This window comes from Urocitellus parryii, chromosome 5 (genome assembly GCF_045843805.1).
Source record: "Urocitellus parryii isolate mUroPar1 chromosome 5, mUroPar1.hap1, whole genome shotgun sequence".
In the NCBI taxonomy this organism is placed as follows: Eukaryota; Metazoa; Chordata; class Mammalia; order Rodentia; family Sciuridae; genus Urocitellus; species Urocitellus parryii.
This window is the reverse complement of record NC_135535.1, coordinates 116,379,339-116,404,307: the sequence shown is the minus strand read 5'-3', so window position 1 is coordinate 116,404,307 and position 24,969 is coordinate 116,379,339. Positions and strand designations below refer to the sequence as shown.

General features: G+C 35.9%; 2 protein-coding genes across 5 annotated transcripts in view; one reads left to right on the top strand and one right to left on the bottom strand.

The window, feature by feature from the left end:
* Dcp1b (decapping mRNA 1B) overlaps positions 1-24,720 on the bottom strand; it is a 50,717-nt gene extending 25,997 nt beyond the window's left edge. Inside the window, exons 1-3 of the mRNA XM_026411073.2 lie at positions 24,571-24,720; positions 18,681-18,721; positions 14,134-14,261 (exon numbers count right to left, since the gene is read on the bottom strand). Of these exons, the coding sequence (XP_026266858.1) occupies positions 14,134-14,261; positions 18,681-18,721; positions 24,571-24,720 (319 nt within the window). The remainder of the gene's footprint in view (positions 1-14,133; positions 14,262-18,680; positions 18,722-24,570) is intronic.
* Positions 1-24,969, top strand: part of Cacna1c (calcium voltage-gated channel subunit alpha1 C) — a 697,711-nt gene that overhangs the window by 2,466 nt on the left and 670,276 nt on the right. The gene's annotated exons all lie outside the window — the stretch shown is intronic.

The following is a 24,969-nucleotide window of genomic DNA, read 5'->3' as shown; positions in this document are numbered from 1 at the left end:
AGGTCATTAGATCTTCTAATCCACACAGAAGCCATACCCTCCCCAATTGAGAATGTTGACTTTTGCTATTACCTTCAGGGTCACAAAAAGTCAGGTGGAATCTTCTACCTTGTGTACTGATTCCTAATTTTATTTCAGGGGAAATCTCTAAGAGATTTAAGAGAGTCAAGAAACTTCTGAAAAAATTAGGAAGTAGGAAAAGCCTACTATAATAAATAGAAATATCAACAACTTAATCTGCTTTTTTGGCCACATAAATTTATATTTTCACTTTGTTTATAACCTTGCTGGTTAATTTCAAAATTTCCTAGGCCACAAATTCCAAACAGGGATTTCCTTAAACATCTTCCTTTCTTTGAACCCCTATTCATCCTTGAAGACCGAGTATTTCTCACTCTTCTAACTCCCAATTTTTACTCTGTTCCCATAGCTTCTTTTGTACATTTGTGTACTTTTGTGTGTGTGTGTGTGTGTGTGTGTGTATTTATATATGTATTTATATATCTGTTCCCTTCACTAGGCTATAAACTCTTGGAGGGTAGGGTTATGTTGATGTATCCAGCACAGCAACTAGTGTGGAACAGAGTTATTTGTTCAAATAACTGCTGAGTTAAACTGAAAGTGAAGACTTAAAGCTCAAATCATGGGCAATCCTTGCTAATATAAATTCTGGCTTCATTAAGCAATGTGGCCTACATGTGTTAGACACCTCTACCATTCAATGACACCTTCTACCAGAGATTACAGAATGAGGATGCAACTAATAATGTCCCTTCTATTTTCCTTGAACTTCACTGGGTTTCTTTTGCCTCAAATACTTCACATCTGTAGGCATAAGTAATGTTGATGGGATTTTGCCATTAGGATATGAGTGCAGGCACTAATATACTCATTTTATGTGTGTTTATTATTACAACAATTCTACCACATATCATTCTTCTGAACTACTTGTCAGGCACTAGCAAGGAAGAGCTCAAAGTATACAACAAATCTGCAAAGTCAAACGCATTTCTCTTCATTATGAAAGAACACAGAACAAAGTAACCAATAGTAACTTGGTCTAGAAGAAAACTACTCTATTTATATTCCAGTCATGTCAGATAATAGTAATCTCAAGTTTACATGTACAAGTACCTAAATTATCTTAAAAATATAAGATTTATATGTAATGTCAATTATTCCAGCAACACACTGAAAATTCTTTAAGTGAATCTTAATGTAGGGAAATAAATCCAGTTTTACATAATTGTAGTTTGTCAGAAAAGTATGTTTAAACTAAATATAAAACAGAGAGTATTTCTACAGGTAAAAGATATATTACAATGAAGAACAGACGTCCTCATATTTGAATCAGATGATTTAATCAAGTGTTTAACAATGACAGAAACAGCTTTGCTGAAAATAGCCTAACTATAAAACACATGGTCACTGAAAAATTTCTAAGATTTTATATAGCCTTGGTTTAATCAGAAGATTTTATTGCTACTTTCTAATACAAGAAAAGTGACTCAAGAGTTTCTGTACTTTTAAAATTTTGACTCTAATCCATGAATATGGATATAGGACACACCACTTTTCCAAGTCTTTTTAGTTGTAAGCAGTTAAGTCATGTTTTGGTTCTACTCTGAAATAAAAGCCCTTAGGTTGTATATAGAACAATTCTAACATCAGTTCTTGGTCAAAATAGCTTTTCTTCCTCCAAAACCAATAAGAATGTGGAACAATTATAAATTTTCCTTCTGTGGGTTTAAGAAGTAAATTAAACTTGATTCCTGAATTAGATTATTCGAAACCATTTTCTAAATAAGTTCTGGACAAAACCCAGTAACATAAAAAACAGAATGTAAAAGAATACACATGAACAACTCAATACAGCCATAATGACCACTTACAATATGCAAAGTACTGTGTTAGGGCAGACAGACTAAAGATGCTTCACTCACTAAGCGTTGAAGAAATGTTTTGGAATTCAAACTGTCTCTGCCAAGATTTAAACTTCTTCTAGGCCTCAAACTGGGTTTTCTCAAACAAAAATATAAAATATCATACAATTCTAAGCCTCAACTGCAGTGTATGAATCCAAATAGCATTACTACATGGATGGTTTCTTGGTAAAGCCAAGAATCTTAAATATTCATGGTTCAGGGACTCTACTTTGATTATATTCTCACATAGTAGCTATATGTCACCTATATGATTCTCACATAGTAGCTATATGTCACCTATATAATTTTGCCACATGGGTTCTTCTTCATCAAAGCATGCCAGGTTGTTAAGTTAAATAAGTGTGTGTGTGTGTGTGTGTGTGTGTGTGTGTATACATATTCCCCCCCCCCCACTAAGGTGACTGTCCTATATGTGAGTCCCTACTCGTTTATGATGGAAGTGTAGAAGTTGTAGAAGTTGTGTGGTCTGGATGAAAAGAAGTATGGTTTACCCATTATCATACACATGCTTGTGTGTGTGTTTCAAGGAGTTATCAGATATCACCACTCAACACATGGAAAAACAAACTATGAAATCCAGATACCAAGGCTCAAAAGTGAAATTTTACTTGAAGTCTTTAAAAGCATTTTATTTTTGGGGGGGGGGCAGATACTGGGGATTGAACCCAATGGTATTTTACCACTGAGCTACATCCCAGGCCCTTTTAATTTTTTTTAATATATTTATTTTTTAGTTGTAGTTGGACACAATACCTTTATTTATTTATTTATTTATTATTTTTTATGTGGTGCTGAAGATAGAACCCAGGGCCCCTCATGTGCTAGACGAGCACTCTACTGCTGAGCCACAACCCCAGCCCTATTTTTTTGGAAACAGGGTTTTGTTAAGTTGCTGAGGCTGGTCTCAAACTTTTTATCCTCCTGCCTGAGCCCCCAAGTCATTGGGATTTACAGGCATGTGTCACTATGCCCAACAGAGACTTCTTTGGCAATTCTTTAGATAAATTGTCTCCTTCAGAGTTTAGATCCCTTCTTTTCAGCATGAGTGGAGTACTGACAGAGAAGAAAAAGTTAATTCTGGATTTAAGGTCAGAATGACAAGTTCCATCACTCAAGTCATAGTAGATGTGTAACCCTTAATCATATATTAAAACACACTAGCTCTCTATGCAATGGGGAATAATAAATAGGTCAATTTTTCAGTTAGAATGGTAAAGGAAGATTAAAGACACAAAGATTAAAGTGATCACATTATAATTTTTAAATTTCAGTGGCCTTCTTTTCTTTCTCATTAAGAAGCACAGACTAAAAGTTCTTGAAGGTTACCTGGGGCAACCAACTACTCCTCTCACACACAGTAAGAGAACTTCAAGATTGTATAGGTTGCCTAGTCTGGATATGACATAGCAAATTCCTTGTCTCCCATTCCACATTATTCATAATTTGAATGAGTTTACTTTGAAGATCTATATTGCTGGGTAATCCTAAAAAGAAAGGCATTCTATTATTATTCCTGCAAATACTAAGCTTCTGCCTGGCAAGAATGTCAAGTATTTTTAGCTGTATAATTATATTTAAGATGTTTCTTGACCCTAGAGCATTTCAGAAGTTCAATAATATCCCTAAAATTATCTGTTAAATGGTATGTATATATGCAAATAGGTATTTCAGAGGATGGAGAGGTACAAAGCATAGGCCTCCTGGAACAATACCTGGTACGTGGTAGGCTATTAAAAAATATTTGAGGAAGGGAGGACAAGAAGGAGAGAGGAGGAAGGAAAAAAAGAAGGGAGGGGGGCTGGGGATGTGGCTCAAGTGGTAGCGAGCTTGCCTGGCATGCGTGCAGCCCGGGTTCGATCCTCAGCACCACATACCAACAAAGATGTTGTGTCCGCCGATAACAAAAAAATAAATATTAAAATTCTGTCTCTCTCTCTCTCTCTCTTTAAAAAAAAAGAAGGGAGGGAGGGGAGGAAAAAAAGAGGTGGGAAGGAAGGGGGAGGGAGGAAAAAAATTTATCAGATTCTCAAAGGCTTTTATGACCTAATGAAGATTAAGAACTATTTGAGACTATCAATATATGATAAATATCTTCAAATGGAAAAATAAACTATCAATTATTTATGGGCAGATCATGTGGCTTTCATTTTCTTAGTAATAAATTTACACATGGTTCACTATTAACCTTACAAATTGCTTCTGTAATAACTGTTTAAATTGATTCCAAGATTAAGAAAAGAGTGATAAAATCTCAGGGTCTTAGAATTTGTTAAATTGGAAGAATTTTTTTTTCTCCCATGTAGCCTGAAGTCTAGAAGACTTAAAAAGCATGGATTTGTCAGTATCCTCAGCCACAGAAAGGGCAAAGTACACAGTTCAGTTTTAATTACTGCTTGGTAATAGTTTAAGAGATGGCATTTTCAATCTCTACCATTACGTGGGGAATAGGAAGGAATTTTTGAAAGCTGGGCAAATGTTTAGATCTTTTGAATCAATCACTCCAAGCAGAATATTTTCAAAGCTTTATCTTAAGCATACTGATGCTTCAAAATGCTAGACAAAATCATTAGACATATATACATAAGTAACAATTCTAGAATTAATGTAAATGATTTGTGAATTACCGTAAGTCCATTGTACATGTCTCTCTCATATCCAGATCTATTTGTTTTCTGTGTTCATTTGGTATTAGAGAATATAAATAAAATATAAGCTATGGTCTCAGTCCATAGGGGCCTATAATTTATTAATCATGCTTACATAATCAGTAACCAATTAATTAATGATATATAATGGCAGAGAAAAGATTTCATAAAATGCATTCTAAGTACAGTGAACAATGTTGCTTCCCAATTATAACCTATCATTGCAAATTTGACTCTCTCATTGGTATTATTTATTAAGGGTGTATACAGGTACATTTTAACTGGAGCTGTGGAAGAAATTAATGTTTACACTTTAATCATTTGTTATACATTTGCTTTAGGGAAAGGATTGAAATCTAGATGCTACAAATCTGACTTTTTGAAAAACTGACTCTTAAGACCAAAATAGAAGATCAATTCCTTCTATTCAGGAAAAAGATTAAGTTGTATTGGTTTTCATATTTTCTACAAACAGAAGACTTTTTTTTCTCTGACCCTGTGAAGACAGAAGATGTCTCAAGCTAAGGCCAAGGGGTATATATTAAGTGATCTGGAAATGAGAAATGCAAACTAAACTATGTCTTTTACCCCACATTAGCTCAAACTTTCAGTTGAGGTCAAGCTACATCAAAGGCTTTTGGTATCATACTGGTTGAAAGTACTGTGGATATGTTTAGAACAAGGATTGCTACATTTCCAGGTTGAGGAAGCCAAGATGCAACTTCAGGAGAGTTAGTGTAATATCCTAATCAACCTATGAGAGATCAGAGTTAGATGAAATAGTGGTTAACGAATGTCAGGATAAAAAAAGAATGGCAAGGGCTGGGGGTGTAGTTCTTGCCTATCATGTAGGAGGCCCTGGGTTCCATCTCCCCATGGCAAAAGGAAAAGAAAGATAACAAGCTATACTTGAGTATTCGTTTCTTTAAAATCTCATTTTATAAAGTTCAATTATTTCTACTTTTAAAAACTGGGAAATAATTTATATACAATAAAATATAGATTCTAAAATGTTCTCTGTTCAGTGAGTTTTGAGAATAGCACAGTCTCATGTAACTACAACCCAAAACAAGATCTAAAACATTCTTATCATCCTTTTCCAGTCAACACCTACAACCCTCACTTCTACCACCAACCCCAGAGGGAACCATTTTCTGATTTTTATCACCACAGATTAGTTTTGCCTATTCTTAGACTTCATATAAATGGAATCATGTAGTATATACTTCTGTGAAGATGGCTTCTTTTGTTCAACATGTTTTTGAAATTCATCTGTGTTGTTGAATACATCAATAGTTCAATTATTTTTATTGCTGAGTAGTATTCCATTATATGAGTGCACCACAATTTGTTTATCCACTTATTGATAGCCATCTGGGTTACTCCCTTTCACTATTATGAATAAAACTGGCATGAACATTTGTGTAGGAGTCTGTGGATATAGTTTTCATTTCATTTCTCTTCAGTAAATACCTATGAGTGGCAGTTGGCTGGATCGCATGGTAATTATATGCTTAAATATATAAGAAATTGATGACTCCAAAGTGGTTGTAGCATTTTACTCTCTCACCAGTAATGTGTGAGTTTCACTTGCTCTTCATCCCCATTAACATATAGCAATATCAGTCTTTTAAATTTTAGATATTCAGGAGGTATTCCTGAATAGCTTTAATCTTTAATCTACAATCCAGCTTTAATCTACATATCCAAATTTAGTATTTGATATTACTACCTGTTTATTATAAAAAGTTATATATTTGTTTTTATAATGTCCAAGAAGCATAAAAGAAATGCTCAACATGATCAGTTATGTAAAAATGCAAATTAAAATCATAATAAGCTATCATGTCAGAATTCCCAAGAAAGCTAAATTAAAAGAACCAATAATATCAAGTTTTAAAAGGATATGGAGCAACTAGAACTCTTACACATTGTTGGTGAGAATATAAGTAGGCACACAACTTTAGAAAACCATTTGGCACTATCTGCTAAAGATAAACAAATCCCTACACTATGACTCCACAAATTCCACTCCTAGGTAGAAACCCAAGACATATGAGCACCTAAATATAAGTGCTCAATATAAGTGCTATGTAAGCTGTATGCATTCCCAATACTTTTTTCCAGTCTATGTTTTACCTTTTCATTTTTTAAAAAGGTGTACTGAGAAGAATAGAAGATTTTAATTTCATGAAATTGTTATTTTTTCTTTTATAATAAATGCTCACAAGATTCTATTTAAACTGAGTGTTTGCTAATACTACCTCTTTTTAAATAAAGAGCTACATATTTGGTTGTTTCTATAAGAAACAAAAAAGTGTCTTATTTCATTTGCAGATAAAATATCTGTAACATAAGCCTTACTATTTGAACTTCATTGCCATGGTTTAACAAAGCCATGGGAATATAAGGATATGACTTGTTTTCATATATGATAATTAAAATATCAAATTTGTAGTGAATAAACATCTTAAATCATAATATTTCAATGAGAGTCTAATAATTTTAAGGCTACATCCCTAGAGATTTTAGAACCTAAATAAAATTTCATAAAGAACACATATTACATATATATGATATATATATACACACACATATATATATGCATTGTGCATTATTATATTCACACAGATGAATCAAACATTTTCCCACCTTATATTTCATCCTAGAACTAACAGATATCTCACATCTATCTAATAGGATAGATGGCATTCTCATAACTCACAATTATTTCCAGCAACTTTTGGCTGTTACTACTATCTATGTGAAATTAACCTTAAGGAACAGATTAGTTCCTGTGTAAAGTGCTAAAATTATTTAGTGCTTTGAGTTTCTATTCAGGAACCACACAGGATTTTTTAAAAAATTTATATATGACAGAGGAATGCATTACAATTCTTAATACACATATAGAGCACAATTTTTCATATCTCTGGTTGTATACAAAGTATATTCATACCAATTCCTGTCTTCATACATGTACTTTGGATAATAATGACCATCACATCCCACCAACATTTCTAACCCCATGCTCCCTCCTTTCCCCTTCCAACCCTCTTCCCTATCTAGAATTTGTCTATTCCTCCTATATTCCCCCTTCACCCCCTATGAATCAGCCTCCTTAAATCAGAGAAAACATTTGGCATTTGGCTAACTTCACTTAGCATTATCTTTTCTAACTCCATCCATTTACCTGCAAATGCCATGATTTTATTCTCTTTTATAGCTGAGTAATATTCCATTGCCACACAGGATTTTAAGGTTGCTTAATGCCTGCTGATAATGTCCAATAAGAAAAAGACTAAAGAAATAGTTGTGAAATTTTTGGTTAAGATTTATTAGTTGCCTTGATAAAGAAATCCAATAAAAACAACTCAGCACTAATTGCCAGCATTTAATTATGCACACTTAATGCAAGAAATTAAGTGCTAGAGATGAATACAGAGATATCTGGTCCTGAAGGTGTTTGTACTCTTAATAGAAAAACTATGACTAATGTTATACATAAGGTAAAATAGAAGTACAACTAGTAAGTACCTTTTATTTATTTCTGGGTAAGCATTTAAAATGTTATTTGAAACACATATGTTTATATGCCTGTCTTTTGTGTGAGGATGCTAAACTTGGAGGAAGGGACTTATCTTATTCATTCTTGAACTTCCAGGCTCTGGCATAGAATCAGTACCAATAGGCAAGTGTAGAATAAATGCTTGGGAAAGTTAAGAGATATACAGTACAGGGATGAAGGTAGTGCTCATTGGTAGAGCTCTTGTCTGGCACACACAATCCTGGGTTCAATCCCCAGTACTGCAAAATATATAAATAATAAATAACAATGTGGGGGATCGGGGCAGGGGGGTAGAGAGAGAAGGTATATGTTGTAAAGAGATAACCCAGTTGGATAACCAGATAGTGAAATTACAAAAACATTCAGGAGAGGGAAAATTTAGTTAGATTCTGAAATATAAGTCCAATTTATCTGGTAAAGATTGGTCAGGAGGAAGGGGAGAATTCAAGGAGGAAAAAAGAAGACATGTAAAAGCATAGAGAGAAAAGCATTCTGGAAAGCCTCAGTTGTGCTAGAGCATCACACAAATATGCAAGAGGGGTAGTAGACTTGGTCAAAAAAGTAAACTGTGACCCAACTATAGCAAGCTTTGAATGTCAGGTGAAAAAGTTTACTTGGTAGATTGAAGATTTTCAGAAGGAAAATGACTTGATTAGGTTTGTGCTTTAAAAAAGTAAATCTAGCGGTGCTTTTGTATGGAGGATCTAAATTATAGCAAATTATAAGGTCCATAACATATCCTCTTTATGAGGTACTGGATTCAGCGTGCTGGTACAGGACCTGCAGGTAATCCTTTCATTTTTGATGCTGTTTATCTGCAGAATCCTCTCTCTCTCTCTCTCTCTCCCCCCACTCCCCATTTTTCCTTGAGCAAACTTGCCAGGGGCTTATTGTATTGGTTTTATTGGCTACTTTCAAAGAAATCAAGCATCTAAAAACTTCATCTTTATCTGAAATGCTAGAGACCAGAAGTGTTTCAGATTTTGGAACTTTTTTGAATTGGGAATATTTGCATAAACTTCACCAGTTGCATATCTCTGACCTAAAAATCTAAATCTAAAATACTCTGAAATTTGAAACAGTGTCAATGGTAGTACTTAAAAAGTTTTGGATTTCAGGGTATTGTAGATTTTGGGATTAGGAATGCTCTATCTGTTCTTTTTCCTATTTTATTGTGGTAAAACATTTAAAAACATAAAATTTACTGTTTTAAAGTGTACCAGTTCAGTGACTAAGTGCATTCACAATAGCTGGAATTACACGTGTGCCACCATGCCCATCATCCTTCGCCAAAACTTATTCCTCATCCAAACTAAAATTCTATACCCATTAAATGAGGACTTCCCATTCTCCCCTTCTTCATAACCCTCATAACCACCCGTTCTACTTCTGACTCCTATGAATTTGAATACTCTAAGTGCCTAATAAAAGTGAAGTCATACAATACTTTTTGTGCCTGGCTTATTTATTTTTACTTACTTAACTATTTATTAAATATTTTTTTAGCTGTAGATGGACACAATATCTTTATTTTTATTTATTATTTTTCTGTGGTGCTGAGGATTGAACCCAGTACCCCACGCGTGTGAGGCAAGTACTCTACCACTGAACTACAACCCTAGCCCCTGGCTTATTTCACTTCACTGTTCATCCAATGTTGTAGCATTATAATTCTGTTTCTTCTTAAGGTCAAATACGTTATTTGAATGTATCACATTTTTTTTACATTGATAGACATTGGGTATTTCCCACCATTTGGCTATACTGAATGCCACTGTTACAAATATTGTTTTGCTCACATTGTGTTGAGTATATTTGTATTTATATTCAAAGGGGATATTAGTCCATAATTTTCTTTTCTTGTAATGTCTTCATCTTATTTTGATAGCATGGTAATGCTACCCTCATGAAATGAACTGGGAACCATTCCCTTCTCTTCTATTTTCTGAATGAGATTGTTCAGAATTGGTATTATTCCTTCCTTGAAGGATTGGTAGAATTCACCAATGAAAGTATCTGAGTCTAGAATTTTCTTTTTCACAAGTTTTTTTTTCTTCTTCACAAATTCAGGTTTCTTAATAGATATGGAACTATTCACGTTGACTAATTCTGAGTGAATTTTATGATTTTTATCTTGCAATCATAAATCAGTTCATCTAAGTTGCTGAATCTATGTGCATAGAATAGTTCATAGCACTTCCTTATTATCCTTTGACAGATAATCCTTTCATTTCTGCGGTTATTCGCAGAGTCCTCTCTCTCTTTCTCCCTTTTTTCCTTGATCAGTCTCACCAGGGGCTTATTGATTTTATTGACTACTTACTTTCAAAGAATCAGCTTTTGGTTTCACTAATTTTATTATTTTTCTGTTTATTTCATTGACTTCTGCTCTTATTTTTATTTCATTTCTTCTGCTCCTTTTGGGTTTAATTTTTTTATCTTTCTATTTTCTTAAGGTAGAAGCTTATATTAGTGGTTAGAGACCTTTCCTCTTTCTAATAAGAATTTGATGTTATGTTATAACATATTCTTCGGTTGCATCTTAAATGTTCTATTTATGTCAACTATTTCTAATTTCCTTTCCTAATTTGAACTCTGTCATTTCTCTCCACAAGTTAAGTAGTTCAATATATTTGACAAAATATACCTCTAAAGTATACATCCACATATTATAATTTTATTTAGTTGTGAAAAGGAAAACATAGTAAAGAGTTATGCTAGGAGAATAATATAAAAGACATGGTCAAATTCAGCTTTGTTAAATTATTTTTTATTTGAGAGTCTCCTCAGGCATAAGCGTCTCTTTTTTTCTTTGTTTTTGAGAAAGGGTCCCATGTTGCCTAATCTGACCTTGAACTCATGATCCTCCTGCCTCAGCCTCCCAAGTAGCTGGGATTACACATGTATGCCACGATGCACAGCTGAGCCCTGGATCTTGAAGTTGATTTTTCCCCATTCAAATGATGTTTCCATCTCAAAATATCATGGGTCATGGTATACTACCTAATCTCTTTAACCTCATTATCCTTAGTTATAAAACAGGAATAACACTATTTCCAAGAAAAAGTTATGGGAATTAAATGAGTTAAAACCATATAATGTAATATAATACCTGGCAGACAGTAAGAGGTTCAGTAAACGTTTGTTGAATGAATGAATGAAATTTCATCCTAACTTTAATGAATTTTCACCCTATTTCTTTTACTCTTCCTCTGTTTAGTTCAAATCTCATTACAGTAAAGTTTAAAGACCTTTTTCCTAAAATAAAATAATCTACTTTGTGTTTGATCAAAATTCAAAATTTCTTTATTCATCAAATATTTATTGTTTTGGCTAACTGAGGAGAATTTGGGATTTTTGAAACCTTCTTTATTTTGCTTTTCTAAATTCATCCTATTCAAGAGAAGGATAGCTATAGCTTTAGACACTGATTTATTTTCCCATCTAAAAAACTGAGAAAACTCACTATGAACCTGTTATCAACTTCACTACTGTTTACCTGAAATGCCTAAATATGGTCTATGATATACACAGAACAAAGTGAAATGCCAGGACACCAAGGTGAGATTCTTGACTACACAGAGCTTGAGGGGACAGAGTCTTCTTGAAAGACCAAGAGAGCCAGGTACCATGAAGCTTTCCTATAATCCCACCTACTAAGGAGGCTGAGGTAGGAGGATCACAAATCCAAGCCCAGCCTGGGTAACTTAGCAAGACCCTGTCTTTTAAAAAAGAAAAGAAAAGAAAATGTCATCAGAGAATATGAAAACTATATGCAATTTATGCAATTATTATATAAAATATTTGAATTATAAAAACATCTAAGAGGCATCTTAGACCTTGACAGCAACTGTGGATACCTTTCTGTGTACCTGTGATGCCAGAGACTGAAAAGACTTTTACAAATAAATAAAAACTAAAACCAAATGACTATAGACACAAAGGCAATCACTATTGACTATTAAGTGTCGGGGGGTGGGGGGGAAATGAACACAGAAGATTAAGTAGATCCATTCCCTTCTATTCTGTGTTCAACTGATTTTAATTCTTTTATATAAAAATTATTAGAAACAATTAAATCCCCAAAGCTGCCTTCAATTTGCATTCATGTTTAATAGTAGAGGGAGCAGTCCAGGGGGTATAGAAAAAGCAAAGAAAAGGAAATCAGAATCTGTAGGTTTGTATATGGGTCTGTCACTTCACTAAGTCTCAGTTTTCCCAATTATAAAATGGGAAAACTGAGACTTAATGAAAATGTCTACCCTATAAAGTTGTGATTATTAATTTGAAAAAAATAAATGAAAATATGGAAAAATGAATAAATGGAAATAAAACAGTACTATTTGACAGAAATGTAAGGTGAACCACAAATGTGAGCCACATATGTAATCTTAAATTAAAAAATACAAAGAAGCAGGTGAAAGTAAGTTTAATAATATATTTTATTTAACCCAATATATCCAAAATATTATCATTTCAACATGTTGATCAATATAAAATTAATGAGATTTTGTTACATTCCTTTTTTTTGTGCCAAATCTCTGAAAAATGATGTATATTTTACATGCACAGCACAGCTCAACAATATTAGGCACATATCAAGAGCTCAAAAGCTACAGACTACTATAGCAGATAGCAAATATTTGGAACCAAGGTGAGGCTTAATATATGTTTATTAGATTCAAATAGTATTTCCTATCAGATAATCCCTGTGGGACTAACAAAAATTATTTTTAAAATTGATATATTAAAGAGATTTTGTATTTTTATATTTTTGGTATAGTATGTGATATGCTATAAAAAAGAATTTAAAATATGATCTATAATGACTAGACCAAGTATTTATACAAAATAAAAGAACAAAATGATTTTGATAGGTCACGAGTATTTATAATTATATAATTTTGTGGGGTTTTTTAAGGATTTGAATCATACATTAATTTGACACAAAATCTAATAATGTCAAAAAGAAAACCTGACATAACCGTAAGCACATAAACAATTCAAACTATATGCTATGATTAATAAAGTATACCAGCTGACAAAGAAACAGCAACAGAAAATATAATATTTCAGAATGTTTCTCTATAGTGCAAAACTTTTCACTCTATAGGACCTTTCATTGGTAGGTCATATCAACAGTATTTTTTCAATCATAAATTACATTGAATAGTACACAGTAGGCAGATTTTTATATAATAAACTTAAAGCAGGATGGAAAACATATAGAAGACATTTCTTAACTTCAAGACCTTTTTGAAAGCTATCTACAAAGCCCAAGTGCATGTGTGTATACACACACACACCCATATATATTTATATACTGAGTAGTATGTTCTTGTTTTCTAAGTAAGGAGATGCCCCTGAAATTGATATAATTCCATCAGTCTTTCTCTGGCCCAACACAAGTGGTCAGATAAGACGTAAGAGTAAAATGAGGATACAATATTAGACAGATGATCACTACCTCATTTCAAATCTGACAAGGACGTTTTGATTACCTAGTATAATTTCAACATAACAGAATTTTGAAATTCTTAAGAACTGAAACTCTTTGGACTTCATTTTTTCACTTACTATATATTCAAAGACAGCCCTTCTAGAATACAGGCCCTCTCCCTTAAACATTTTATCAGTGTGCTCAGTCAGAGGTAATACATGAGGAGATAAAGTACCACTGGCTGAACTGTTAATTCTATGTTTGGTGGCTCCTACTATGTGTCGCTCTGCAGTCTTCTGACTAAGCATTCATCTCCCGGCTCAGCCTTAAGATCAGTAATAAGTTCACATTACAAACAAGACAGGGTTGACAGACTCATTATTTAAACTTCTCCCAATAAAAATGAGGCACCCGTTCCTTCCTAACCCCTAGAGTCACTGATACTAAACAAAAACACAAAGGCATACTTTGTACAACTTTAAACACTTGGCCAAACTTCAGAAGTAAAACTACCCAATGTATTAAGAAACTCACATCTGGCATTTCTGTAGAGGAGGAAAGGGTCCTGGAGTTGGAAATCCAGGTCTTTAGTAATGGGTTCTGTTCTATTTTCCATGCTCAGCCTATTCATAATGGTGAATCCATGCTTTGGAGAAGCAGACCTGAAAATCACAAAGAGTGTGTGTGTAGAGGGGAGCCAAAACACAAGTTGCTTAGTATATTACACTTGTGGTGTAACTACATTCTGATGTCTCTTTGTATATACACATAAACAAAAGATTATGAAATTCTTAAGAACTGAAACTCTTTGGACTTTAATTTTTCACTTACTATGTATTCAAAAGACAGCCCTTCTAGAATATAGGCCCTCCTCCCTTAAACATTTTATCAGAGGTAATACACGAGAAGATAAAGTACCTCTGGCTGAATATATATACACAAGCAGACTGTATCCATACAAAGCAACACTTCTTTATAATTGGCATCATTATGTATTAATTCATATGTAAGACATCACAACTGTCACAATCAGTTCTTGGTAAAAAAAAAAATTGTACTGTGTATGTATGTGTGTGTGTGTGTGTGTGTGTGTGTGTGTGTATCTTGCCTGTCGATATATATATCTTGTCCCTGACCTATGTTGTAATTCCTTTAAGACACAGATGGTAACTTTTAAAACCTTATAGACAGATGCTTTGAAAGGATCTTAGTAGTTCATATAGAGTATACCTCACAAGTACATAAAGAAATTTTTCATAGAAAATATTAGTGTTGGTCTGAAATTGAGAGCTGCAAAATCTGTTAGAGAAATGAAGCAACTCAGGTCAATGAACTTGTGAGGAGATGTAGTACCAACTAAAAATTTATGTACTGTTCTAAAGGGTAGATATTTTGTTTCTTCCACCTAAAGCAGATTCATGGATAAACTACAAGTTTTTCTCAATAAAAATGTGGCATTTAGTGACTTGTTATTTTTCATTTCATTCAATAAATCTTGAATGCCTACTCTATCGGGTAGAACTCAAATTATACAGAGTATAAACACTAACAACTACATGTGCAGTTGTTTACCCTTGGGTGACAGCCATATAGTAATTCAACTGTGCAACTTCTGGTGACAAATGAAATGCCACATACTTACACAATGAAACTGAAGCAAGCAGAATTCATTTATTTACTTTAAACTACGGTTCTAGGGTTGTTATTAACAAACCCACAGAAACATTATGAGCAACAGGAAGAAAAAAATGTTTCTATCTTAGCTTCATTTCACTTCCAACCATTTGATGCTGATAAAGAAAGAAAATACAGCTATGTTGCCACTTTCATGATTTTCTTTAAAACCTCCAATTTAAAAATTGATGGAAGGCAATCTTTTCCCAGCTTATTTTAAAAAGAGGTAAAGTGGTGGTAAGTATAAACGCAATACCAGAAATAATCATGATAATCATTTAGACTTAGATTCAGAAGAAGGATGAAAATGTACTCCTTAAGAGCTATGACTGAGGATCATCTAGAAAGTTAACTCCAGAAATCATCAGTGGGTCTCTATGAACTGTTATTACAGGTAGGAAGACATGAAGAAATCATTCTTCAATTAGGAGTTTCTATAGAAGAATTAGAATTTGATTCTTCATGTATTTCATTATTACAGAAAGGATCTCATATCTTTAGCAGTATGGGTACTATACCATCTCAGTTTATAAAATAAGCTCAGGGACAGACAGAGAAGCCAGTTGCTCTAAAGAAAACTTGGAAAAGAAGTGAAAGTATATTACTTAGGAGCACTCCTACTTGCAACCTAAACTCCCTTTGAATTTTTCTGTCATTTTCTGCAAAAAGTCCTCAACATACCAGAATCGAGGAGCAGAGAGATTATAGGAGGGGGCCATGTTGGGTGTGTGGAGAGTGCAGGGACCTATTCTTGAGGAGTTTGATTTGGGGAAGAGATTAAGTAACAGATTTTTCCCCCTCAATTTAATAGTGTGTTTAATTACAGCTCCATTAAAGACTTGGAGTATATTAAGAGGTACTTGAAAATACAAAGCTACATTTGGTCTAGCTTCAGGAGAAAATATCTGAATAATTTGTTACTCTTCCATGCTTAAAAAAAGCCCACTAATAATCCCTAAAATCAATCATTAACAAATCTTACTTTCTTAATAACACTTGTGAAAAATGAAAGAGAAAGCATACTGTGTGTTGGCACACATCAGAGTTCAATCATTTGGTTTTCTCTTTACATTTCAAAATTTCTCAGAAGAAGTCACACTATACTGAATAAATTCACTTGGTGATATGCTCTGGTGCTTCTGGGATGTTTTGGAACATAATGTCGCCTAATATGCCAATGATTCTTACATCCTTCTGCCACTTTTCTGAGACAATCTGACCTCCATATTGTCCTGGCCATCCATTCCTTCCTTCCAACTGTTCCTGCTGTCACCACTCAAACTGCTTTCTTGCTGCTTACCCACTGCTTACTTGTCCCCACCCCCAGAGACCACCACTGTTCTTGCTCTGTGCCCATAACTGGCCTCTCCATTCTGTTCTTGTTCTGCTTGTTATGGCTGATTCTTCTGTGTCCTTCCTGGCCCTAAAACCCAACCATTAGTCCTTATCAATTTCCTCTTTTCACTCACTCCTTCTCTCATAATTTCAACTACCAAATTATTTCACACAACTCTAAACACTCCACCTCTAGCCATCATCCTATCAGAAGAGGCTGAATACCTCCATTTGAATGTCCTGCTACCATTCCAACAGCATTACCTCAAAAAACTGAAGACCAAGGACTGGAGTGGTAGCTCAGCTGTAGAGCATGTGCTTGGAATGCATAAGGCTCTAGGCTCCATCCCCAGCACCATAAACAAACGAAAAACTTACCTTCAAAACAGATTCTTGACCTCTGGTCTTTCTATTCTGACTATGACTTTGTCTTTGTATTCCATATTCAAAAATATTTATGTTGATATTAATTTTACCATTCCCTCTATTCATACAATCCTTCAATGTCCTTTCCATTTCAATTTTGGTCATTCTAGTCTCAACTCTCATCATCATATCTACTCCACGGCAATAATCCTAACCTAATCCTAGTCCTCCCTAATTCCAATGCCTCATAACAATGTTAATACATTTGCATTCCCCTTATTTCCTCTGATACTCTTGTTTATAAACCTTCAGTGATTCCCTACTGCTAGGAAAACAAACTGCAAAATCCTCAGTGCCATTCCATGCCAGAAAATTTCTTTACTTGTCCTAATAAAAACCCATTGCAATAGATTCATTTTCCTGCCACATGAATGGCACATGCCTGTAATCCAGGAAGCTCAGGAGGCTGAGGCAGAAGAATCATGAATTCAAAGCCAGCATCAGCAACTTAGTAAGGCCCTAAGCAACTCGGCGAGACTCTGTCTCAAACTAAAAAAATTTAAAAAGGGCTGGGGATGTGGCTCAATGGTTAAGCGCCCCTAGCTTCCATCTCTAGTACCCCACCCCAAATAATGAAATAAGAATAATTTTCCTTACTGTCCCTTTCATACATTAGGTTCTATGCCTGGCTTTAGCCATTCTTCCTATTGAGACTGCCTGTCCCTTTCCCCTACACACGTTTAGTTCTACCTCATTTCCTACCAATTCTATAAAACTTATCATCAAAGCATCTCATTCATTGCTTATAACCTATTAAATGGAACTCACGATAGTCTATTCTGTTTTTATATTTTGTGTGTGTATGTGGTGCTGAAGATGGAACTCAGGGCCTCACACATGCGGCAAGCACTCTATCTGAGCTACACCTTCAGATTCTTGGTTCATCTTAAATGTGAATATATGTGTAAAGAAAATATACTTGTATTTCCTTTTTCCCCAGTGAAATTGCTACCCCAAGAAGGGTTTGCATTTCATATTTTATCTTTGTATTCCCTCACTGAAGGTGGATGGAATTTAGCAAAGACATTTTATATGAATGTTTATATGAATAAAACTTTTAGCTATTAAGACAATATACATACTATAAGTCCCTGTGTATGTGAGTGATGGTCAACAATATCTAAGAAAAAAGAATAACTAAAAGCATGAGTTTATTAAATCTATCCTGATGCATATCACTAACTACACAATGGAGGATGAAAGACATCTTCAGTTTTTGACCATAATTTTTTAAACAGTCAAGGGTTGGGAAAGGTGATCAATAAGCCCTTTTCCAAATATTGATTAAATAATCTTAACATTCCTAAAAGTGCACTTCTAGTTCTTTGCCAATGCATTATATTAAAAAAACTCTGTACCATTCATTTGAGTCAAAGGATAATTATTTAATACTATTCTAAACAGAAAAAGATTTAAGTTCAGCTATACTGAAGTTTTAATTATATCCTAAAATTAGTATTCCCTAGAATATACCAGCTAACATTATGCAGTATTCCCTTTCTCCTGTCAACTTATAATTTCAAACTAAGATTCTGTTGTTTCACTTCTTTTTGAAATAAAACTGCACTTGAAGAAGAGTGACATAATTGAACAAAAATATTATTTTGAAGATTGGCAGTTTCTTTTTAAAAGTAAAATACTCTTACCTTGTATACACAAATAAGGTTCCTTCCACATCAGTCTTCTCCTAAAAGATAAAAACCACAATGTGTGCATGTTCTCTTCTTTCACAGAGGCAGAAAAAATATTAAATTCTTATAGAATACTATAGGAATGACATTTCATTTCAAATTGGTGGATGTAACCCCTGGACTTATTCTTAGGAAAAGGAGAAAACAAATTCTCTGCCCTAACTGTGACTCTGTTAAGCAGCAAGAAGTGCTCAATCTTTTAACATTATCTGTCTTTCCCAACCACAGGGTTAACAACATATCACTATCCAAAACAATAAAAAAGTTAAGTGTGCTCCATGGACTTCATTTTAAAAAAAGAGATGATAACAAGTGTGCTGCCTTTTCCTCCACCCACGAAAGTGGGTATATAGCAAGCTGCACAAATCACTGGTGTCTGCATTTCATTATCCTTCATTTCATTTTTTTGGGTTCATCTTCCTTGATCTGCTGATAAGTGCTTTGACTGCTAGAAGAAGAGGGCAAGGATGCTGTAGTTTTCAGATGAATAAATCACCTACTTGGTGTGCAATATTTACAGGCAAGTTCAGATCCAAGACCTTTAAAATAAGAGTCAGAAGTATTACCAAGTTAGGACTCAACAACTGCCTGAGAAACTCTGGGGGAGGTGGTAAAGTTAAAATGATAGTTAACTTACATTTCTTTTCAATTTCTCCAAATGCAAGAACCAGGCCCCTGAGAATAATGGTTATGAATAAAATGCACATAAGTTTCTTTTGTTTAACTAGTAATCAGACTATTTTAATTCTGAACTTAAAAATGTACTTTTGTTACTTATGTGGCTTAATTTCAGAATTCTATTTAAACCCCCAATATTTTTTGTGTTTTGTTTTGTTTTTGTTGGTGCTGGGGATTGAACCCAGGGCCTTGTACATGGTAGGTAATCACTCTACCAACTGATCTATATTCCCAGACCCTCAATATTTTATTTTTAATATCCATTTCCATAATCACTAAAAATTAAGCACTGTTTAATTTGGTTTAGCATGCACTCATTAAAGAAAAAAGGTTGTTAACAAGTTTTTAAGTCATACAAAAACTGAAAACTTGATCCTTTCACATGCTAAGGTAATTGCAGCAATTTTCATAGTCCCTTTAGTTCGGTGAGTCTCTAAGTATGATTCACAGCTCAGCGGTGGCAGCAGCAGCAGCAGCAGCACCACCTGGAAACTTGTTAGAAATGCACATTCATGGGCTCCTGCCCAAACCCACTGAATCAAAATCTCAGGGTAGCACCCAGCAATCTGCTTTTTATTAAGCTGTCCAGGTTATTCTAAGGCACGGTAGTTTGCAAATAACTGCCTAAATTCAATAACATATTCTCTGCCCATAGAACACTGTGCTTTGAAAAATACCTTTAGTTGAAATGAAAAATATTAATATACAGAAATATTATTTTTCTTTATAAACAAATGTGGTTAATTTCTGTTGAGAAATCTACATTCTAAGTGCACTCTAAGCACTAAGAATTAATTAAAACTTAAACCACAACAGTGCAAATCACTAAGAAAAGGTCACTAGAGTACAATGTTACCCCTCCTAAGAATTTGTGAGTGTCCTTAAAATTTAATAGTTGGTCTTTACTAGTTCACATGCCTTTAAAAATAAATTTGCAAAATCTGAGGATTTGTTATTATTCATTACATTGAGAGGAAACTGAAGCTAAGAGTGATAGACTGTATAACTAATCAAAACAAACAAACAAACAAACAAAAAAGAGTGATAGAGCCAGGAATGTGAGGAACCTATGTGCAATGCCAGGAACCCTTGCCACAGGCCAAAACACTTCACTGTCTTGGGGGCCTGGGACTGTTTTAACCTTAGAGATGCAAACTGGAGTTTCATATGTTTCAGCACACATAAGCTAACAGCTACCAACTTCTTTTATGCCACTTCAGCTTTGAAAAATCTAAAATCAGAAAAGGCATGTTTCTTCTGGAATTACTCTCTAACTCATAACAAGCTTTTTTATTGGTACCAGAGATTGAACTCAGGGGCTCTCGACCACTGAGCCACATCCCCAGCCCCATTTTGTATTTTATTTAGAAGACACCTGGCTTTTCCTGAGGCTGGCTTTGAACTGGAGATCCTCCTACCTCAGCCTCCTGAGCAACTGGGATTACAGGCATGGGCCACCAGTTACAAGCAATTCTAAAACCTAGAGTTGTTCTACAAGTTTGTTCATGGAAAGGAATTGTTTCAACAATTACAATATGGAGTGTTGCTCTTGCCAGATCAGACTAGGCTAATTAGTTTATTGTTCTAGTTTCAGTTTTTCCATTGGAAAAGAGATAACCAGCCTACACCTCTCAGAGCTTTTACTGAAAGAGAGAGAGAGAGAGAGAGAGAGAGAGAGAGAGAGAGAGAGAGAGAGAGAGAGAGGGGTTTTAAGAACTCTGTGATACCTGGATAAAAGAGGTTCTGGAAATGTAAATTTCTGTTCTATTATGGCTGAGCCAACTCAAATTCATGGATTTTCCTGATCCCTCCACCATTATCCAAGGGCAACCAGTTTTTTTTTTTTTTTTTTCTTTCTGAGCAAAGTCTAACACTGGGAGTTAAAACAGAATTTTATTAGATCTTCCTTAGATCCTCCAAGTAAGGAGGACTTTCATGTTAAAGTATCAGCTCATAGTTCTGGGATATTTTAACGTAAATTCAAAGGGTACAATTTAATGATGTAATACTATACTCTATTATGAAATCTAAGTGCTAAAGAAATAAGCAGTTGGAATTTCAAAACAAAAAATAACAGTGGAATATATAGTAATGCTGTTATAAACTACTGGGACTCAGCACATGCTTGACACTTTTCAAACAACTCAAAGCAATCTCTATTTTACTCATTATTCTAAGTTAAAATATTGAAAATGCAGGCCTCCATTTGTCTTTCCAAATCCGTCTCTCTCCATCATGCATGTAGCACCTGAGTCTCCTTTGAAGCTTTCAATAGTATCAAATGACTAGGCCTCATTTTATCCAGACGTTCTGATTTTGTGGGTTGCACTTCTAAAAACTCCACGTTATTCTGATACATATAAACTTAGAAAACCATTAGCCAGAAACACAAGACACTAGTCACTCTAAAATAGTTTCTCAGGCTTAGCGCTTTTGAGGTTTTGGACCAGTTTGTTGTTGTTGTTGTTGTGGGGTGCACAATAATGCCTGTATATTGCAGAATGTTTAGCAGCCTTCTTGCCCCTCAGTGTGACAACAAAGTCTCTTCACATTGCCAGATGTCACCTGGGGGCAAAATCAACTCCAGCTAAGAACCACTGCTCCAAAGACTGAGATTATAAAAAACAATAGCAGGGTTATACCCTTAAAGTTTCACAAATGTATTTTGGGAGAGCAGTCCTTCTTGGCAATGGGGAGGTCTATCTCAAAAATTCCTAGTCATGACATCTTTCTTAAACCTCTTTTTTTTGGGGGGGGGGTGTGCTGGGGATCAAACAAACCCTGGGCCTTGAGCATGCTAAGCACATAATCTACCACTGAGTTCCATCCCCCAGCCTCTTGGTCCAGGCAGTTCATTCTTTCTCCACCCTTCATTTTCAATTTCTCCTCCTCTGAATGCCTGCTGTCATTCCTCATCTATTTCCAGTGTAATAAGAATACCCCTCCTTTATATCTCACCAGTCTTCTTCCACACACTTTCTCTTCCATTCTCAAGAATGTTCTTTATACTTTTATTAGGTTTGCATTCAGAAGGCTCCCACCCAGAGACTTGAGTGATGCCATCTGGAGAGAGTAGTGACAATTTACTTGCCCCCAGTCACTGTTTTGCAGCTGAACCTAGGTCTCTCTCTTTTGCCTGGCTACCACAGCCTTGAAGATTAGTACTTTGAAAGAATGACCTTTTACTGAATGAATTATGCCCTGTCTGAAGGCAACAAGTCCAGGAAGCAGGAAAACATAACTCCTGTAAATAATGCATTGTGACACTTCTGCCTTTTGATGAGGCTTTTGTTGATGGGCTTCACTGGATATCTAGTAAATCTCTGCAAGGATTTTAAAAGATCTCTATCACACAGATAACTGTCAAGAGCCTTTAGGCAACTACTGTTATTCAAAAGAAATGCTCTACTATATGTTAACAATTTCCAGGGATTCTCAACTCAAAGCCTAATGTCAAATCAGCTGTCCTTATCAACTACAGAGTAACTGTTACCAAATTACCGCATTTTACCTTCAGCATTTTTTTATAGAGCAGTAAAATAGCCACATGTAACTATACATTTTTAATAATTACCATGGAGAAAATTGTCTGCTATATTGCTCAATCCTTTTTATATAAAGACCCAAGTGATAAATTCTCCTGGGAATTAGGGGGAAATGGTCCCTCTCCTGAGCAAGTGGAACACTTCGTAATTACAGAATAATAATTACAGGGTCTCCATATTTTAGTTTTGGATTTGGCTACTAGTACAGCAGATCTTAATTCTTTGCCTCATTTAAGAACTTAGTGCAAAACTCTCAAGAATTTTGTTATGAACTTAGGGCAATGGGCTGAGGATGTAGTTCAGTGGTCAAGTGCTGGCCTGCCATTGATGAGGCCCTAGGTTGGAGGCTCAGTACAGCGCGCACACACACACACAAAAAAAAAAAAAAAAAAAAAACCTTGGGGCAAAACTGTCCTCCTTCAATTTTTGATCCTTTATTTACATATTTAATTTTGTGGAGCTGGGGATTGAATTTAGGGACATGCACATGGTGGGCAAGCCTAACTTCCTGCTAGCCTTTCAGTGTCTTTTTATGTTAATAATTTCCAGGTGTTTTTATTACAGGCCACTGAAGATCCACACTGGAAACAGTGTAGGCTAATGAATGTGTTAAAAAAAAAAAAACACATAATATTTGCTCAATATGGATGTTTTCTTTGCTCCAATCTTGATGTTTCTCACTTTGAGAACACATCAAAAAAAATTCATCAGAAATCCTTTCAAAGTAAGTTCTTTATACCGTTTTGTAACTTTTAAAAAATGCCGGATGGTTACATAATGGATAGATAAATATTATTTGGTAGGAAAATCACCGTGAGGAAGCAGAAAAGTACGGTCTACTGTCAAAGGACGGGGTGTAAAACTACACGAGGCGATTCCAAAGCGGGGGGGGGGGGGGGGGGGGACCCTCCTCCTCTTGCACTCCTATGCCATTCTAGTTGTGAGGAAAATTAAATTGCACTGCATTACTATTTACTGGGGTTCAGCTTTGAGAAGAGCACTAAAATAATTCGGCCCCCAAATGGATCAAAGGCTATGCAACATTCAATCTTTCTGAGAACCGTCAGCCTCCTTCTAAGTATCTGACCCAAAAGCATTTTGCATTTTATTCCCCCCTTTGCTTCGTGTTGCCCCTGAGTCTGTAACTTCAGATTCTCCCCTTCCGTCAGGGTTGGTTCCTCTTGGCCCCCTCTAGGACTGAGGCTCCAGAACTCTTCCCATTCGTCTCCTATCCTGCCTCCTCTACCGCCACCGTTTCACAGTAACAGTTGCATTTTCTCGGAGCACATCAGTCTTCCGGCCTCAAGGCATCAGGTGCTCTCCATCAGCTCTCAGGGTCCCCCGATCGCTCTGGTCTCCCAACGTGGGGTACTTCCGATATTTAAGTCTCTCCCCCAACTCCAGGGGGAGCGGCCGGTCAGCCTCCCTTCCCCCCAAACCCAGGGGTCCAATCTCCACAACTTGGGCCGCAGGACCCAGATCGACCGCCGGCCACCTCCAGTGCGTCAGCGTCTCCTCCCCTCACCCGGCTCCGCGAGCCCGGAGTCGGACCCCACTCCCGCCCCCGCGCCCCGGTCCCGCCCCAGCCCTGGACTGCACCACCCCATCGCGTCCGCACGCACCCACTCGTTGGCCCGATGGCCGAAAGTGTACAGGGCCACCTGGCTAGCCACGTCCACGATGCGGTTGATATAGGGGTCGTGGCGCTGCAGGGCTGCTAGGCTGATGTCGCGCCCCTTCCCCACCAGGCCGCCCGCCGCCACAGCCGCCATCTTCCCTCCCTCCCCGACAGCTCCCGGGGCTCTGTAAAGCCACTCTCAATAGATCGCGGAACAAGAGAGCGGCCTCGCAACCAAAAACCCCTGGCGACCACAAGTCCCGGGGAGGCCTTCCGCCCTAGCCGCCCGCCGCCCGCCGCAAGGCATTACTAATCGATGGCCGCGCCCCCCACCCGATCGTTGCCACTGGCAACGAGAAGCCGAGACTTGACTCTGGATCCCCGTGTGATTTTGTTGTTGTTG